Raw genomic sequence first — 20,150 nt, forward strand, 5'->3', positions numbered from 1 at the left:
TACCATATATATAGGTATTTGACCTTCTTGGCAATATTGGTGAATATTATATTTTAAATATAATATGTGTTTCTGTTATGTTGAAAAACAACATTATACACTGATTTGTATATTTCTATATTTATTTGTAGTTTTAGATTTAAATTTTCTGTATCTAATTTTGTCTTATGTGAGTAAGGAAAATTACATTCTTTTTTCCTTTCTAATACATACATCTTTTAAGGTATTTCCTCCTATTGAATTGGCTAGGATCTCAAGAATAATATTCAATTGAAATAGTTGAATTGAACAGTATTTATTTATTTATTTAAGATTTGATTTATTTATTTGACAAAGAGAGAGACTGCGAGAGAGATAACACAAGCGGGGGAAGGAGGGAAGTGGGGTGGGAGAGGGAGAAGCAGGCTTGACCCCAGGACCCTGGGACATTGACTTGTGCTGAAGGCAGATGTTTAACAACTGAGCCACCCAGGAACCCCAAATTGAACAATGTTTAATTGAATCAATTGTATTCATTCTTGTATCATTCTTGATTTCAAGGGAAAAACTCAATATTTCACTACTAGGTATTATGTTTGCTCTAGATTATTACAGATACTTTGTAACATAATAAAGATGCTCAGTTTTATTTCTAATTTTCTAAGCTTTTTAAAATGTATTGTATTTTTTTAATCCTATCTTTGTTTCTTATAAAAATTTTGTTGATATATCCTTATCATATAAAATTAAATTGTCTTTCCAATTTTATAGAAATAATGATGCAGTCCTAAGCAAAATCTCAGCAGGCTTTTTTCTTTTTTTTTGGTAAATACTGGCAAGCTGATAAAAAATTTCATATACAAATATTAAAAAGAAAATAGATAAAGCAAGTTTAGAAATTGAAGGAAAAGTAGAAGATAAAAACTTCTGAAAAACTATAGTAATTAAGATACTGTAGTGTAAATAAACGGATCAATGTAACAATATAGGAAATCTAAAAATAGACCCAGACATATATAATCAATGATTTTTGACAAGTTACCAAGGCAATTCCAGTTTTACAATAAACAAAAATGAATAATAAAACTAGAATCTACATATTCATAATAAACTTTAAATAAAAAACATTGTTGATGCTAAAATAATTGATGGTGAAACTTTAGGAGTGAAGGAGTAAAGAACAATTAAGGAAATTAGTATCTAATGAATTTTGGAGAAAATATAGCTAAAAACCAGTGAGCAAATGTGAAGAGATGGAAACAAAGTAACATTTAAGACATATAGAAGGCAGAAAATAATGAAGATAAAAGCAGAAACCAATGTAAGACAGACGAATTAGAATAGAATTATTTAAAAAAGAATATTAGGTCTCAAAAATACTAAAAACAAGCATATAGCTCACAAAATTAATTTTATAAAATAGGATAGAAATACACTAATACAATTATAAAAATAAAGAGGAAATACTATAGATGTAGATAATATTAAGATAATAGCGAGTTATAATAAATTTGCAAATGTGGACAAATAGTAATAGGTTATTGTTAATAGGAATTGTTAATAGGAATTATTAGGAATTGTTAATTGGAATTGGAATTAATAATAAGAATTGTTAATAGGAATTGTTAATAGGAATCCATCATTTACTAAAACTTACAGAAGAAGAACTAGAAATTCAGAATCATCAAATTATTAAAAGAATTATTTTTAAAATCTCATAAGGTAAATAAAACAATGCTTTTAGGCACTCTTCACAATTTTGAGGGAACTGATTATTTCAATCTCGTACATCTATAGAGAATAGAAGAAGAGAAAATACAAATTTGGAAACCAAAATTACCATAATAATATTAATACCAAAGGAGAATGTTACACAAAATGAAATTAGAGGCTAATTTTTCCACAAACATAGAAGAGAGGTAGAAACACTCATTAAAAATACCAACCAACTGAGCCTAGCAGTTTATAAGATAATAGACCATGACCAAGAAGATGATTTTATCCAAAGAACGTAGGATCATTTAACCTTAGAAAATCTATTGACATCTTTTAACTAAAAGAAATGTTGTAATATTTCAGTTCATGGCATTTGATAATAAGAACGAAAGTAGGATAATATAGTTAAAATAATGGGATGAGGAAGAGACTATTTTAGCTAGGATGATAAAAGAAAAACCTTAAGGAGAAAATATTTAGGAGGATGCATGAAGGATGAGACAGAGACATTTATGGCAAGGTCTAACAAGTCAGAGTGGATAAGAAAGATCATTAAATACAAAGGCCTTCAGATGGAAATGAATGTCATTAACAAGATGGCTAAAAAATATTAAGTCAGCCAGAGTCTAATTATATAGGGCCTTATAGATCTTGGTAAATAGTTTTGAATTTTATTCTCTTTGCAATGAAAAGGCACTGGAAGTTTTTTGGTCAGTGCAAAAATATTTTTCCAGTAGCCTTACATAAAAGAAATTATTCAGTGGTAAGGATTTAAAACAAGGAGATCGGATAGGAGATAATTGCAGATGAATGGTATAAACTGGTGTTTTATTCTTGGATGTGTGAGTAGATTTTGTTCAGTATATATTATGAAAATAGAACATAAAGGGCTTACCAACTAATTGAATACATAACCAATAGGATGGAAAAATAAATGATTATGCCTCAGATTTGTCTTGAAAAGCTAGGCAGAGGGACATGGGCCAGGAGGCATAAGGGAAGGAGAAGGGTAGAAGAGGAGTTTAATTTGGAACCTAAACTTGAAAGGGTAGAGTGATGCTTGTGATGATTAATTTGTATGTTGACTTGGAGAGTTTTTGATGAGATTAATATTTAAATTGGTGAAATCTGGGTGCCTAGGTGGCTCAGAAGGTTAAGCATCTGTCTTTGGCTTGGGTCATGATTTCAGGGTCCTGGGATTGAGCCCCGAATTGGGCTCCCTACTCAGCAGGGAGCCTGATTCCCCCTCTGTTGGCCTGCCTCTCTGTCTCCTTGTGAACTCTCTCCCTGTCAAACAAATAAATAAAATCTTTTAAAAAATTGGTGAAATTTGAGTAAAATATATTGCCCTCCATAATGTGGGTGGCCTCATCCAATCTGTTGAGAGCTTGAATAGAACAAAATGATCATCCTTCCCAAGCAGGAGAGAATTCTTCAGCAGAACTGCCTTCAGATTTCATGTGTACCATCATCATCTTTGAGTGTTCAGCCTTCTGGTCTTCAAACTGGAATGTAATCATTGGTTCTACTGGGTCTCTAGGCTACTGGCCCACTCTGCAGGTTTTGTACTTGCCAGCTTCCATAATCATGTGAGCCAATTCCTTATAATATATCTTTTTCTCTCTGATTCTCTCTCCCTATGCTATTGGTTCTCTGGAGAGCCCAGATTAATACAATGGCTAATACTTAAATATAAAAAATATATACTTAAATATTAAAGGATAGATTCATGATAGAGATGATCATGATGGATGTAGATGGATAGATGATAGATAGATAGATAGATAGATAGATAGATAGATAGAATATAGCTTTGTGGGACTGATTTCCTTAATTCACAGCTCTCTGTCTCCCTGGTACATTTCAGTTATTTGTGGCTACTTTTTTTAGTATTTTGTCCAGAATCTTCCCATTTCTGTGATTGTATCACCTCTGGAGACCAAATACTGGAGAAGAGAATATAACAGAACTATCTTATTTGATTCCAAACTCATGAACATAAAACTCTATGAAAGGAAAGGAAAAATGCTCCTCCTTTGGAATGTTGGTTCTGTAATTTCCCCCTTTTGGCCTCTTTAGTGCTGCTAAAGCTGCTGAAGAATCATCTGATGGATGGAGCATGAAAGAACAGAAGGAAAAAGAAAAAAGAAATAAATAGGATATACCCACTTTCCCTGAGATTTAAAAGTTTCCTTTTCCACTCTTCAATTCAGAACTACAGAACTTCTCCTGGTTCTCTGTGTGCACTACAGTGCTTGCTTGCAAATTCAGACTATAAGGCTTTTAGGCTGGGAGAGACCAATTCACTGGTACTTTGAATTTGGGTGTTCTTCCCCTTTTGAATGCTGATACTTTCAGGCATGTAAAATCAAATAGTTGTGTCTCTGTTCTGTCTTGGTATTATAGCTGAGTTCAGTGGGAGAGATAGACTGACATTTGTTTGTTCCATCTTTCTGGAAATGGAGTCTATACACTGAAATTTAAACAATGAAAATTTATACAATGTAAATACTAAACAAAAGCAATTTGTTTTGGGTATATTAATAGCAAACAAAATAGTTGTTTTGATTAGGTTGGGCTGCCGTAACCAAATAACATAGAGTGGGTAGATCAAACCACACAAATTTATTTTCTTCTAATTTTAGAGGCTGGAAGTTTGAGATGAGGGTGACAGCAAGGTCAGGTTCTGGTGAGAGCTCTGTCTTGCTTGCTTGCAGGTATCTACCTTCTCTTGTGTTCTCAAATAGTGGGGAGAAGTGGGGAAAGAGAGAAAGAGAAAGAGAGATCTTTTTTTAAGGCCACAGTTTTATCAGATGCCCCTATTTAACCTTAATTATTCCTAAATACCCTATCTCCAAATACAGTCACATTGGTCACACTGGGGGCTGAGGTTTCAGCATAGGATGTTGCAAAGGACACAATTCGATCTATAGCAGTAGACTTTAAGGAAAGATGTGTTATGAGAAATTAACAAACTGAGGGTTTTGAAGGGGAGGGGGTTGGGGAGTTGGGCAAGCTTGGTGGTGTGGTGGGTGTTAAGGAGGGCACAGATTGCGTGGAGCATTGGGTGTGGTGCATAAACAAGGAATCTTGGAACACTGGAAAATAAAATAAAGTTTAAATTAAAAACAAAACAAAACAAAGCAAAACAAAAGCAATAAAGAGGACTATCAAATGATAATCAAAGGAATTGAAAAGAAAGACATAGCAATCATAATGTTGTATATACCTAATTACATTGCTTCAAAATATATATAGCAAATGTGAAAGAATAAAAGAAAAAAGATGTACACAATGATAATTTGAGAATGAGGAGAAATTTAACTCAGCAATGCCCTATTTTCCATTTTGTTGAAATATATTTAAAAGCCTTATACCAAAGAGCAGCAGAATATTATTTTAACTCCATTAAAGTATATTTAATATAAAAATTTATACATATTTAATGTATACACTTTGATGATTTTATCATATGCATGAATCTGTAATACCATCACTTCAAACAAAGGAATAAATACATCCATCACCTACAAAAGATTTCTTCTGTTCCTCTGTTTTTATAAAATTTACTGAAATAAATAAAATAGTGGTAAATAAAACAATATTAATATAAGATGATAGAAATCTTACAGAGAATATTTACTGACCACTATGGATTAAAATTAAAACTAAATAATAGAAAGATCACTTAAAACATCTAAAGGGTGCAAATAAAACATGAGAAATTAGAACTCATTTTGAACTAAATGACACTAAGAATATCCGAATAAACTCCTGGGCTATCAGAAAAAAACAGAACTGAGAACATTGTAGGTTTTTTAAAATAATTTTTTTATTATGTTATGTTAGTTACCATACAGTACGTTATTAGTTTTTGATGTAGTATTACATGATTTATTTGTGTATAAAATCCAGTGCTCCATGCAATATGTGTCCTTTAATTAAACAAAATAAAGATGGCTTGAATGTAGATGATGTAAATCCAATTTAAAAAAACAAGTTAACAGTTACAAGTTAAACTGAAAGACTCTAGAAAGGAGAAAGTAATAAAAAATAATATTGATTATCAGTGAAAAATATAAAATATGTATATCATGGAGAAAATCTCAAATCCAAAAGTAATTTGTTTAAAAATATAAATGAAATTGATAAACCTCAAACAAAACTAGTATCCTATTTCTAAAAGAGCAAATAAATTATCAAAACCTCATTGAGAAAAACAAAAAACAAAAAACAAACAAAAAAAAACCTCATTGAGAATAAAGGTACACAATCACCACAGATCCTACACATATTAAAAATAAAACAAGGCAGATTCTCAACTAATGTATGGCAAGAAATTTGGATAAAGTTAACAAATTTCATGAATAATAAAATCTATCAAATGAATAGGAAAGAAAACCTGAATGAACATTGACCTATTGAGTAACTGAGTCTTAAATAAGACTTGAAAATGAACACACAGAAACAGTATGTTCCGAGGGCCTCCTTGAAGAAGTCCCAAAAGTTTTAGTACCAATGTAAAACAAATTCTTCTAGAGAATATAAAAGGAGGGGCTGTTTCTTTGCTTGTGTTATGAATTGAGATTTATGCCAACTATATGTTAGCAAAAGAATTCTGCAATTTATCAGAAGAGTAACACAACATGACCCAAGTAGGAATTATTCCAGGAATGCAAAGTCAATTTTATATTTGAAAATCAATCATAATCTACCATACCAAAAGAAATAATAGGTGCAGAAAAAAACAGTTGGTAAAGTTAGAACCCGTTTATGACAAAAATAGAGATAAAACTGTCAACAAACTAGTTACAAAAATTAACACCTTTAAGAAATTTTTGTTCACTCAAAGGTCTTAAAGCTAATCACTTATGTTTTCTTTCTTTTTTTTAAAAGATTTTATTTATTTATTTGACAGACAGAGATCACAAGTAGGCAGAGAAGCAGGCAGAGAGAGAGGGGGAAGCAGGCTCCCTGCTGAGTAGAGAGCCCAATGCGGGCCTTGATCCCAGGACCCTGAGATCATGACCTGAGCTGAAGGCAGAGGCTTTAACCCACTGAGCCATCCAGGTGCCCCTCACTTATATTTTCTAATACAAACTTGTTTTTACCTTTCAATTATAGGTCTATATAAACCACACTAAAATAACTCATTTGGTGTGAGTTAGGGGTCAGGATTATTTATTCACATTAGGTAAGTAGCCACTAAATGACACTTAGTAAACAGGCCATTTTTCTTTTACAGAATTAAAGTGGTGCCTTTGTTATATATCAATCTGATCATCATATTCCTGGTCTCTCTCTTGATTCTTTTATGATCATTGATCTTTCTATCTTTCCACCAACACCATTATCTTAATAACTATAGTTTTATATTTATTATCAACAATGGTAGTATAAACCCTCCTACTAATTCTTCAGACTAATTTGGTGTTTTTTTTTGTTTTTTTTTTTTTTTATTTTTTTTATTTGACAGAGAGATCACAAGTAGGCAGAGAGGCAGGAAGAGAGAGAGAGAGGAGGAAGCAGGCTCCTTGCTGAGCAGAGAGCCTGATGCGGGGCTTGATCCCAGGATCCCGGGATCATGGCCTGAGCCGAAGGCAGATGCTTTAACCCACTGAGCCACCCAGGCGCCCCTATCTTTTTTTTTTTTTTTTAAGATTTTATTTATTTATTTGACAGAGAGAGATCATAAGTAGGCAGAGAGGCAGGCAGAGAGAGAGGGGGAAGCAGGCTCCCTGCTGAGCCGAGAGCCCAATGTGGAGCTCGATCCCAGGACCCTGAGATCATGACTTGAGCCGAAAGCAGAGGCTTAACCCACTGAGCCACCCAGGCACCCCTAATTTGGGTATCTTAAGTTCTCTGCATTTCTGTTTTAGAATCAGTTTGTCAATTTCAACAAAAAAATTTGGATTTTGATTGGTTTTTTAATTGAATCCTTAGGTCACTTTGAGGAAGATTGACATTTTAACAATACTGAGTCCTCTTATCCATGAACTGGATAAACGTGTGGTATAGTCATATGATGCAAGCAAAAAAAAAGAACTATTGGTACACTGAATAATTGATGGATCTCAAAAACTGTAGGTTGAGCAAAAGAAGGGCATGATGCCATTTTTCAAAAATGAAGCTAAAGTGTTGCTAAAGATAAGCTATATTGTTAAAAGTCAGAATTAGAAGTTACATTTAGTGGAGAGGTAATGCCTGGAAACTTGCTGGAGAAAGCTTCCTGAGTAGTAAAAACATTCTGTATCTTCTACAGTGTGGTACTTAAGCAGGTTTGTGACACATACACACACATCATAAATATGTATGTATATATTTATACATATGATATGTATAAATTATATATGAATGTATATATATGTGTAAATAAATATTCTATATATATGTATGTGTATATTTTCATAAAATTGCATCAAGGCACTTAAGATTTGTACACTCAGCATGAAAACATCACACAAAATAAAATGTTATCAATAATTTTGAAAAGGCAATACCCAAAAGTGGTTAAAAATATTTTAATTTCAACTATAAAAAAATAAAAAAATCAGGTTTTTTCTCTTTTATGTTTTAAATCAATCTACCTATCTAATGCCAGAAATTTTAACCCTAGCGAGTATAAAAATACAGAATATGGTGCCAAAGGAAAACTAATGTATCAGTATTAGTATAAAGCAGCAAAATGTTCTTCAGGTAAAATGATATGAATTTTAAGTGATTCATTATTTAGGATGAAACAAAATTTTACCTGCCTTATATATTAAACCTGAAATCATATGTATCCAACTAAATACCTTCAAAATACACAAAGCAAACACTGAAAACTACTAGCCCAAATAAATCATCCTTGGATAATTAATTTTTCAGACTAAAATTTAGAAGATTTGAACAATATTAGCAGGCTTTATCTGAAAGACATATATAGAATCTTGATTTCTAAAATTGGAGATCACAAGTTTTTATGAGCATAAGTGTCAGGCATATTTGTAGAATAATCACATGTTGCACAGTAAAGGAAGTCTCAATCAATACTCCCTTGTCTACCAACTTTTTTGTCTGGTGATTGGTGCTTAAGAAGCTTTAATAAATGTCAGTTACTATTAATATTTTACAACTATTGTCCTAAGTAGGTATTATTTACAAAAAGAAATGTCTACTTAGTCGTAACATTTTTCCTAAAATATTTTTAAAAAATCTAATGTTAAATATAACTTATTTTTTCCCATTATTTTGTTTTCAAAACAGAAGTAATCATAACAATATCCTATAGGAAATTCTCATATTCTAGTCCATATCGTTTTCAAATTTTTCGTACTGGTCTGTTATGGACTAAATCATGTCCTCCTAAAATCCATATATTGAACCCCAAAGCCCCATATGACTCTATTTGGAGATTTAACCTTTATGGAGATACTTAAGAGATCATAAAAGTGGATTCCTAATTCAATAGAACTGGCTTTCATAAAGAAAGAGAAAGAGACAGCAGAGATACCTATCTGTACATACACAGTAGAAAAACCAAGTGAGAAAAGAAGGTAGCCATGGAAGAAGGACCCCACCAGAAACGAATGATGCTGGTACTTTGATCTTGGACTTCTGATCTCCAGAACTGTGAAAAAATAATTTTGTTGTTTAAACCATCCCAATCTGTAGTATTTTGTAATGTCACCCTGAGCTGATTAGTAGAAGTAAAGAGTATAAAGAAAGCTCATCTCAAAAACTAAACCATGTATCTGATCCTATCATACAATGAAAGGAAAAGTCAAAATACATGCGGTAGTAAGAAGATAGAAAATAGAGAAGCAGATGCATGGGGTGGGGAGGAGAATACTTTCACACAAATAACTAAAACAGAATTTTTGAATATTGGTTTTTTCATCTTACTAAGCTGTAAAAGATAACAGGGAATGGGACAGATACAGAATAAGAAACAAATGCAAAGATACATTGAATAATGCTAGACCTTTTCTACTTATCCTGCAAAAAGGAAAATTTGTAACTGCAGCAAAATGTAATATACTATTATTATTTATAATATCCAATTATTTAAATTCTTGAAATTTAGAATCTTCAGAATTCAATTTCTTTTCCACTCTTTTTCCCTCTCCCCTTCTCTCTCTGAAAATTAAACTGTGGTAATCTGATAAAGGGACCATTTATCAATGTGTATGCAAGATATAGGAATTTTGCTGTACTTTAGGGCTAGCAATAAAAAAATTTAATTGTCACTCAGGCTTGAAAGAAAGGACAATGTCATTTTCCTACAGTCACAGACAGAAGGTAGAGGCTTCCACTCAAAGATTCAGACAGTTATAGGCACCCTGGCAGTGATGGTATTAAATGTCCTGCTCTTTTCTTAGCTTGTAAATCTCTTTAGAGTAAATCTAGGTTAAAGCAGAGGGTAAAGGAACGCTTTAACATAATCTATTGGTTTCACTTTCTGGGCTAAACAGCAGTGTGGAAAATGCTGCAGGGTTGAGAGGCAAACAGAAGATACCAAAATGTATTCCTAGAAACCAATCTTGAAGTATATTTAATAAAATACTATTAGATCTATATGAACAGATAGTGTGATTTTTGTATTTTTCTTAAACTGCCTATGTTTTAGTATGGTTAAAATGTGCTATAATAAGTATCCTATATTTGCAAAAAGAAAAATTATAAAGTTACTTTAGTTTTAAAAATAAAGTTTAAACTACTGTGGAAAGTCAGCATTTTTAATTTCAGTCATTATTTAGCTTAATTTAGTGGGTTAATTTATGATTTTTTAAATGTATGGAAAATTTACATAAAATATTGCCCCCAAATAATTAAATTGTAAATGATCATAACCTGTTAATTTGACACACATATAGTTTGTGTATATGTGTGTATCTAAAGATTTTCTTTTGTGAATGCAAATATGACTATAATAATTCTCATATATAATTAACAAGTTATTGGGACAATATTTTTCTTGCCCTGATGCCACCCAGTGAACCATGCATTTACATCTTGGTAAAATTTCAGATCTCCCTTTTTATATTTTTCTTATATTGGTAATGGTACCTGTAACATGTTAGACCAATATGGTTGGCACACCTGTGGTTAACATATTAGATGCCTCTGTTCAATTTTATTGAGTGACTATCTTTAATAATTACATTATTTTCCAGGTAAATGAAGTATCTTCTAAAATTTGAGTGTGGGGTTTTTTGTTTGTTTGTTTGTTTTTTGTACGTGTGTGTGTGTGTGCTTTTTTTTTCCAGCACCCCAGAACCATAAGTCTGGAATCGCTTGCAGTTGTTATAGCTCAATTACTAAGCCTTAGTATGGGAATAGCTTATGATGATATTAGCAAATGCCAGTGCTCAGGAACTGTCTGCCTAATGAATCCAGAAGCAATGTAAGATGCTTTACTTTTATATTCTTTATATACATAGTTTATGTAAAAATAACTTTGGTGTATTTAGTTTTAAAAAGTCTAGGCTGCTAAAATAATACAGGCTGTGTCCCAACAATGCCCAATGCTGCATGTCTACCTCCCTGTCACTTGTAATCTGATACCACACTTGTTTTGTCATATGTGACCTAACTCTACAGTTATCACTAAATCACTTGCCAGATTTTATAATCTAATGCATGATTTCATAAGCTAAATACAGGCTTGTGATCACTCTACAAGAATGATTTTTGTCTGCATGAATCTCGTCCATTTTGCCCTCTCAACCTGAAGTATTGGCATTGTCTGAATTGGAAGGTGCTGTTTTTCAGCTTTTTCTGATACTAGAGAAGGCTTTTTTTGCAATATCCTCACCCTGCCTCAAAGACCTAGTGAATCTGGTGGAGTATACAATGGTGAGATTTCATAGAATTAGGATCAAATAGAAGATTTAGGGAAACCATCATTAGATGATTAGAGCCAGCCTCTTGTGCTTCCAAAGGACGTTTCTCACAGCCACTTTTTGCTTCTCATATGTCTTAGAAAATCAAGACCCATTTCCTACAGCAACAAAGTTGATAACATCACATTCTCTCCATTCCTTCACTTCTGCTTCTGGAATCGTTTCTTAAGAATACTTGCACTCGGGACACCTGGGTGGCTCAGTGGGTTAAAGCCCCTCCCTTCGGCTCAGGTCATGATTCCAGGGTCCTGGGATCAAGCCCCACATCAGGCTCTCTGCTCAGCGGGGAGCCTGCTTCCTCCTCTCTCTCTCTGCCTGCCTCTCTGTCTGCTTGTAATCTCTATCAAATAAATAAATAAAATCTTTAAAAAAAATACTTGCACTCAAATCTTTATCTCAGGCTCTGATTTGACAGCGACTTATATGGAAATAGTTATCTCAGAAGGGGCTATAGAACAGCATTATCAACAATAGCCAAATTATGGATAGAACCCAAATGTCCATCAATGGTGAATTGATAAAGAAGAGGATATGTATGCCTGCGTGTGTGCATTTATGTATATATATACAAAGGAATATTACTCAGTCATCAAAAAGAATGAAATTTTGCCATTTACAATAACATGAATGGAGCTAGAGTATATTATGCTAAAAGAAATAAGTCAGAGAAAGATAAAAACCATATGATTTGACTCATATGTGAAATTTAAGAGCTAAAACAGATGAACATGGGGGAAAAAGGAAGCAAAGCATAAAACGTACTCAACTAGAGAGAACAAACTGAGGGTTGCTGGACAGGAGGTTGATGGGAGGATGGGCTAAATGGGTAATGGGTATTAAGGAGGGCACTTATTGTGTTGAGCACAGGACATTATATGTAAGTGGTGAGTCACTAAATTTTACTCTTGAAATCAATACACTAGAATTTGAATATTACTGACTAGAATTTGAGTATAAATTTGAAACAACAGAAAAAGAAGGGGCTATAGAAAGCAAGCCCTTTTTAAATAATTGTGGACCTAGAACCAATTCATGATTTGGTGACAACAGAGATGCCTTTAGCAGGAGATGTAGTAGAGAGAGGGCACTGCAGGTGCATGCTGTGATGCAAAATGCTCGTACTTTGGCACTTATGATCACTATGATACAATATAAGTAAAGATATTCCTCATAGATTAGGTTACATGTGGAATTTCTGACAAATATAAGAAATTTGTAGTGCAGGCCCCTAGAGTTCTTTGAAGCTCTTGGTGGGCTATTGTACACTGATAGAGTTGAACATGCATCCAGGAAATAGTGACTGTGTTACTAAAATTGATTATTTTCATCATAATTTGAGTATTTTCATATCTCTAGAATTATAAGATCAAATGGACCTATTAATCTACCAAATGACCAAAATGACATATATGGTAGCTAACTAAAATATCCAGTGTAAGTAAATAACAGGGATAACAGAGCTCCATGTCACCTATATCTTTTGCACCAATATTTCTCAATCACTTCACATCAGTGGTCACATGGGAGTTCCCTAAAACTGGCTGCACAGAAAAAAAAAAAAAAAAAAAAAAACTTAGTTCAATAAAGCTCCTTTCAATATTTTAGGTGGAATCTTTTTGGAAAAAAAATCACTATTTCATACTATTCTCCAATTAGATTAAGACCATCCCAATGAACATATTTACACAGAATACATTTAACTCTCCATCTTGTATGAGAGAAGTACCACAGGTTGGATCTACATAGCCTCGGCAATGACAAATGAGTTAGGTATTTGGTCAAGGATCTGGATACTGCAAGCTTGTACATTTAGAGACAAGGAAGCATGGGGAAGAAGCATGTGAGTTGATTTAGAGAGGGCACAAAGTATACAGATCTTTATATCTATCTTAAGTTCAAGTCCCACAAGAAGTACTCAATGACCAGGTCCACATTTTAAAATTCATGAAGGTCAATCAGCTTCTTCCCTAGGCAAAATATGTAAAAGAGGTCTTTAAAATAAAGGTAATCACCTATTTGCAGGGGAAGCCTTCAAACACTTTATTGGAACACCAGCTTCCTAACCATCTAAGGACAATTACATTAAATATTTTTTTTTAAATTTTTAATTAACATATAATGTATTATTTGTTTCAGGGATACAGGTCTGTGAATCATCACTTTTACACAATTCACAGCACCCACCATAACACATACCCTCCCCAATGTCCATAACCCAGCCACCCTATCCCTCCCCCTTGCACCCCTCCCTGCCAGCAACCCTCAGTTTGTTTTCTGAGATTAAGAGTCTCTTACGGTTTGCCTCCCTCCTTGTTTCATTTTTCCCTCCCTTCCCCCCATGACCCTCCCGCCGTCCCTCTCAAATTCCTTATACCAGAGAGATCATATGATAATTGTCTTTCTCTGATTGACTTATTTCGCTTAACATAATACTCTCTACTTCCATCTACGTTGTGGCAAATGGCAAAATTTGGTTTTTGTTTTGAAGGATGCATACTATTCCATCGTATATAAATACTCCACATCTTCTTTATCCATTCATCTGTTGATAGAGATCTAGGTTCTTTCTATAGTTTTTCTATTGTGGACATTGTTGCTATAAACATTCAGGTGCATGTGTCCCTTTGGATCACTACATTTGTATCTTTAGGGTAAATACCCAGTAGTGCAACAGAGCTATCCTACAATCCATTAAATATTCTCTACTTCTCTGTGGTCCCAGCAGAATGGAGTGACAATTGTCATCTCAATAAAAAACACTTATGCTGACTTTTCCTCATTCTCTCTTTCTGCATTCCTACTTCTTTAATCCTATTTCCTAGCATCATGTCCCAAATATATGTCCTACAATCATGTTCATTACTTTTGCTTTTGTTTTTAATCTAAGTAAAGATGGTTGATGGTATATGTACCTCATATTAATAATGTTGAACACTGCCTATTAAATATTGATTTATCTTTGAACTATAGTTTTTACAATAATGATATGTTACCTTTAATACTGATTGCAATGATTATAAGGGTTATGATGGTGAGGAAATGACAGAACTAGAAGATCTGAATATTAATAGCTCTATGGACCCTCCACCTCCTCCTCAATATTGTCAAAGTATTCTTTGCTCAATTTGAAAAGAGTTTATTTTGTTGAGATGCCTAAATTATTCTCATCATGGTTAGAAATTTTCAGAGTGCTGTGTTTCCACAATTTTTTTTCTTTGGGGAAATTATTAGATTAGGTGTAAATAGATTAGCATATACTATTCTTTCTAATTGCACCTCTTTATATATAAGACTATAAAATTTCCAGTTGTTTGTAGCAAGTATATAGAAAATTTCATGGAACTTGTTTCCTACAGTTTTGCTAAACTTAGTTCTGGAATTTAAGTTTAGCTTTATTAGAACTTTATACATATATATTATATATACAGTTTTACATTTTTTTCAATCTTCATATTCTTTCAAGTCTTATTTTTGCCTTACGATGGTGGTTAGGACCTTTAATGCAATGTTAGATGATATGGAATGTGTGGCTATTTTTTTTGCTTTTAATTTAAGAGCAAAATCTTTAATCCTTCACCATTAAATATATTAGCTGAAAGATTTTCATAGAGGCTTTCACTCAGATTGAGGAAGTGATTTTTTTATTCTTTGTCCAAATTTCCATCATGAATAGATTTCCTTACATATAAAAAAGTTTGTGTGTTGTTATTGTTGTTTTTACTTTTTTCAGTTGATATGTTGAAATTGTTAAATAACTTGTTTTCCTGGGATAAACCACATTTGGACATGATGAATAGTCTTTTTTGTGTATTGCCTTACTTGTTGCTGTTTTTTTTTCCCCTAATATTTGCCTCTCTGTATATTTATGAAGGACATTGGTCTTTAGTTGTTTACTCTTTTAATAATTTTGACTGGTTTTATTATCAGGCATCTAAAATTTCCTAAAAGTGATCTAGAAAATTGATATTAATTCTTCACAAATTATTTGATAGTAATTCATCAGTGAAGCCATATGGACTTAGACTTCTCTTTCTGGAAAGGTGTTTAATAATTAATTTTAAGATATGAGGATATTTGTTTGGGATTTTAAAACTATTTCTTTGAAATTAATTTGTCATAAAGTTTCTATAATCTTCATTTATTTTTAAATTTAACGTAATTTTGAATGCAGTATAGCTAACATACAACATTATATTGTTTCAGGTGTATAATACAGTGATTCAACAATTCCATGTATTACTCAATGCCCATCACAACAAATGCACCCTCAATCCCCACCACCTTTTTCACCCATCCCTCCAATCCACCTCCTCTCTGGTAACCATCAGTTTGTTCTCTGTAGTTAAGAGTTTATTTCTTAGTTTGTCTCTGTCTCTCTCTTTCTCTCTTTTTTTAACCTTTGCTCATTTGTTTTGTTTCTTAAATTCCACATGTAAGTGAATCATATGGTATTTGTCTTTTTCTGACTGACTTATTTTGCTTAGCATAATATTCTCTAGTTCCATCCATGTTATTGCAAATGGCAAGATTTTGTTCTTTTTAAGGCTAAATATTATTTAGCCTATTACAATAAATATTATTGTATATATACTACATCATCTTTATCTATCAATTGATAAGACACTTGGCCTGCTTCCATGACTTTTATATTGTAAATAATCCTGCTATAAACATAGGGATGCATGTTTCCCTTTGAGTTAGAGGTTTTGTATTTTTTGGGTAAATACCCAGTAGTGCAATTAATGGATCATAGGTTAGCTTTATTTTAAACTTTTTTTTTCCTTTTCTTTTTTTTTTTAATTTTATTTTTTATAAACATATAATATATTTTTATCCCCAGGGTTACAGGTCTGTGAATCGCCAGGTTTACACACTTCACAGCACTCACCATAGCACATACCCTCCCCAATGTCCATAACCCACACCCCCCAACCCCCCTCCCCATCAACCCTCAGTTTGTTTTGTGAGATTAAGAGTCACTTATAGTTTGTCTCCCTCCCAATCCCATCTTGTTTCATTTACTCTTCTCCTACCCCCTTAACCCCCCATGTTGCATCTCCTCTCCCTCATATCAGGGAGATCATATGATAGTTGTCTTTCTCCGATTGACTTATTTCGCTAAGCATGATACCCTCTAGTTCCATCCACGTCGTTGCAAATGGCAAGATTTCATTTCTTTTGATGGCTGCATAGTATTCCATTGTGTATATATACCACTTCTTCTTTATCCATTCGTCTGTTGATGGACATCTAGGTTCTTTCCATAGTTTGGCTATTGTAGACATTGCTGCTATAAACATTCGGGTGCACGTGCCCCTTTGGATCACTACATTTGTATCTTTAGGGTAAATACCCAGCAGTGCAATTGCTGGGTCATAGGGTAGTTCTATTATAACATTTTGAGGAACCTCCATGCTGTTTTCCAGAGTGGTTGCACCAGCTTGCATTCCCACCAACAGTGTAGGAGGGTTCCCCTTTCTCCGCATCCTCGCCAGCATCTGTCATTTCCTGACTTGCTAATTTTAGCCATTCTGACTGGTGTGAGGTGGTATCTCATTGTGGTTTTGATTTGTATTTCCCTGATGCTGAGTGATGTGGAGCACTTTTTCATGTGTCTGTTGGCCATCTGGATGTCTTCTTTGCAGAAATGTCTGTGCATGTCCTCTGCCCATTTCTTGATTGGATTATTTGTTCTTTGGGTGTTGAGTTTGCTAAGTTCTTTATAGATTTTGGACACTAGCCCTTTATCTGATATGTCATTTGCAAATATCTTCTCCCATTCTGTCAGTTGTCTTTTGGTTTTGTTAACTGTTTCCTTTGCTGTGCAAAAGCTTTTGATCTTGATAAAATCCCAATAGTTCATTTTTGCCCTTGCGTCCCTTGCCTTTGGCAATGTTCCTAGGAAGATGTTGCTGCGGCTGAGGTCAAAGAGGTTGCTGCCTGTGTTCTCCTCAAGGATTTTGATGGATTCCTTTCTCACATTGAGATCCTTCATCCATTTTGAGTCTATTTTCGTGTGTGGTGTAAGGAAATGATCCAATTTCATTTTTCTGCATGTGGCTGTCCAATTTTCCCAACACCATTTGTTGAAGAGGCTGTCTTTTTTCCATTGGATATTCTTTCCTGCTTTGTCGAAGATTAGTTGACCATAGAGTTGAGGGTCTATTTCTGGGCTCTCTATTCTGTTCCATTGATCTATGTGTCTGTTTTTGTGCCAGTACCATGCTGTCTTGATGATGACAGCTTTGTAATAGAGCTTGAAGTCCGGAATTGTGATGCCACCAACTTTGGCTTTCTTTTTCAATATTGCTTTGGCTATTCGAGGTCTTTTCTGGTTCCATATAAATTTTAGGATTATTTGTTCCATTTCTTTGAAAAAAATGGATGGTACTTTGATAGGAATTGCATTAAATGTGTAGATTGCTTTAGGTAGCATAGACATTTTCACAATATTTATTCTTCCAATCCAGGAGCATGGAACATTTTTCCATTTCTTTGTGTCTTCCTCAATTTCTTTCATGAGTACTTTATAGTTTTCTGTGTATAGATTCTTAGTCTCTTTGGTTAGGTTTATTCCTAGGTATCTTATAGTTTTGGGTGCAATTGTAAATGGGATGGACTCCTTAATTTCTCTTTCTTCTGTCTTGTTGTTGGTGTAGAGAAATGCAACTGATTTCTGGGCATTGATTTTATATCCTGACACTTTACTGAATTCCTGTACAAGTTCTAGCAGTTTTGGAGTGGAGTCTTTTGGGTTTTCCACATATAGTATGATATCATCTGCAAAGAGTGATAGTTTGACTTCTTCTTTGCCGATTTGGATGCCTTTAATTTCCTTTTGTTGTCTGATTGCTGAGGCTAGGACTTCTAGTACTATGTTGAATAGCAGTGGTGATAACGGACATCCCTGCCGTGTTCCTGACCTTAGCGGAAAAGCTTTCAGTTTTTCTCCATTGAGAATGATATTTGCCATGGGTTTTTCATAGATGGCTTTGATAATATTGAGGTATGTGCCCTCTATCCCTACACTTTGAAGAGTTTTGATCAGGAAGGGATGCTGTACTTTGTCAAATGCTTTTTCAGCATCTATGGAGAGTATCATATGGTTCTTGTTCTTTCTTTTATTAATGTGTTGTATCACATTGATTGTTTTGCGAATGTTGAACCAACCTTGCAGCCCTGGAATAAATCCCACTTGGTCGTGGTGAATAATCCTTTTAATGTACCGTTGAATCCTATTGGCTAGTATTTTGGCGAGAATTTTTGCATCTGTGTTCATCAAGGATATTGGTCTATAGTTCTCTTTTTTGATGGGATCCTTGTCTGGTTTTGGGATCAAGGTGATGCTGGCCTCATAAAATGAGTTTGGAAGTTTTCCTTCCATTTCTATTTTTTGGAACAGTTTCAGGAGAATAGGAATTAGTTCTTCTTTAAATGTTTGGTAGAATTCCCCTGGGAAGCCGTCTGGCCCTGGGCTTTTGTTTGGAGATTTTTGATGACTGTTTTAATCTCCTTACTGGTTATGGGTCTGTTCAGGCTTTCTCTTTCTTCCTGGTTCAGTTGTGGTAGTTTATATGTCTCTAGGAATGCATCCATTTCTTCCAGATTGTCAAATTTGTTGGCGTAGAGTTACTCATAGTATGTTCTTATAATTGTCTGTATTTCTTTGGTGTTGGTTGTGATCTCTCCTCTTTCATTCATGATTTTATTTATTTGGGTCCTTTCTCTTTTCTTTTTGATAAGTCTGGCCAGGGGTTTATCGATCTTATTAATTCTTTCAAAGAACCAGCTCCTAGTTTCATTGATTTGTTCTATTGTTTTTTTGGTTTCTATTTCATTGATTTCTGCTCCGATCTTTATGATTTCTCTTCTCCTGCTGGGTTTAGGGTTTCTTTCTTGTTCTTTCTCTAGCTCTTTTAGGTGTAGGGTTAGGTTGTGTACTTGAGACCTTTCTTGTTTCTTGAGAAAGGCTTGTACTGCTATATATTTTCCTCTCAGGACTGCCTTTGTTGTGTCCCATAGATTTTGAACCGTTGTGTTTTCATTATCATTGTTTCCATGAATTTTTTCAACTCTTCTTTAATTTCCTGGTTGACCCATTCATTCTTTAGAAGGATGCTGTTTAGTCTCCATGTATTTGGGTTCTTTCCAAATTTCCTCTTGTGATTGAGTTCTAGCTTCAGAGCATTGTGGTCTGAAAATATGCAGGGAATGATTCCAATCTTTTGATAATGGTTGAGACCTGATTTAGGACCGAGAATGTGATCTATTCTGGAGAATGTTCCATGTGCACTAGAGAAGAATGTGTATTCTGTTGCTTTGGGATTAAATGTTCTGAATATGTCTTTGATGTCCATCTGGTCCAGTGTGTCATTTAAGGCCTTTATTTCCTTGTTGATCTTTTGCTTGGATGATCTGTCCATTTCAGTGAGGGGAGTGTTAAAGTCCCCTACTATTCTTGTATTATTTTCGATGTGTTTCTTTGATTTTGTTATTAATTGGTTTATATAGTTGGCTGCTCCCATGTTAGGGGCATAGATATTTAAAATTGTTAGATCTTCTTGTTGG

At 33.8% G+C, this 20,150-nt stretch overlaps 1 protein-coding gene across 1 annotated transcript in view; it reads left to right on the forward strand.

Annotated features, from left to right (window-relative positions):
* LOC111144611 (ADAM metallopeptidase domain 2) overlaps positions 1-20,150 on the forward strand; it is a 147,147-nt gene that overhangs the window by 61,133 nt on the left and 65,864 nt on the right. The window contains exon 11 of the mRNA XM_022498995.1: positions 10,947-11,083. Within this exon, the coding sequence (XP_022354703.1) occupies positions 10,947-11,083 (137 nt within the window). The remainder of the gene's footprint in view (positions 1-10,946; positions 11,084-20,150) is intronic.

This window comes from Enhydra lutris, unplaced genomic scaffold, assembly GCF_002288905.1.
Source record: "Enhydra lutris kenyoni isolate GAN:26980312 unplaced genomic scaffold, ASM228890v2 scaffoldscaffold11, whole genome shotgun sequence".
NCBI classification, from domain to species: Eukaryota; Metazoa; Chordata; class Mammalia; order Carnivora; family Mustelidae; genus Enhydra; species Enhydra lutris.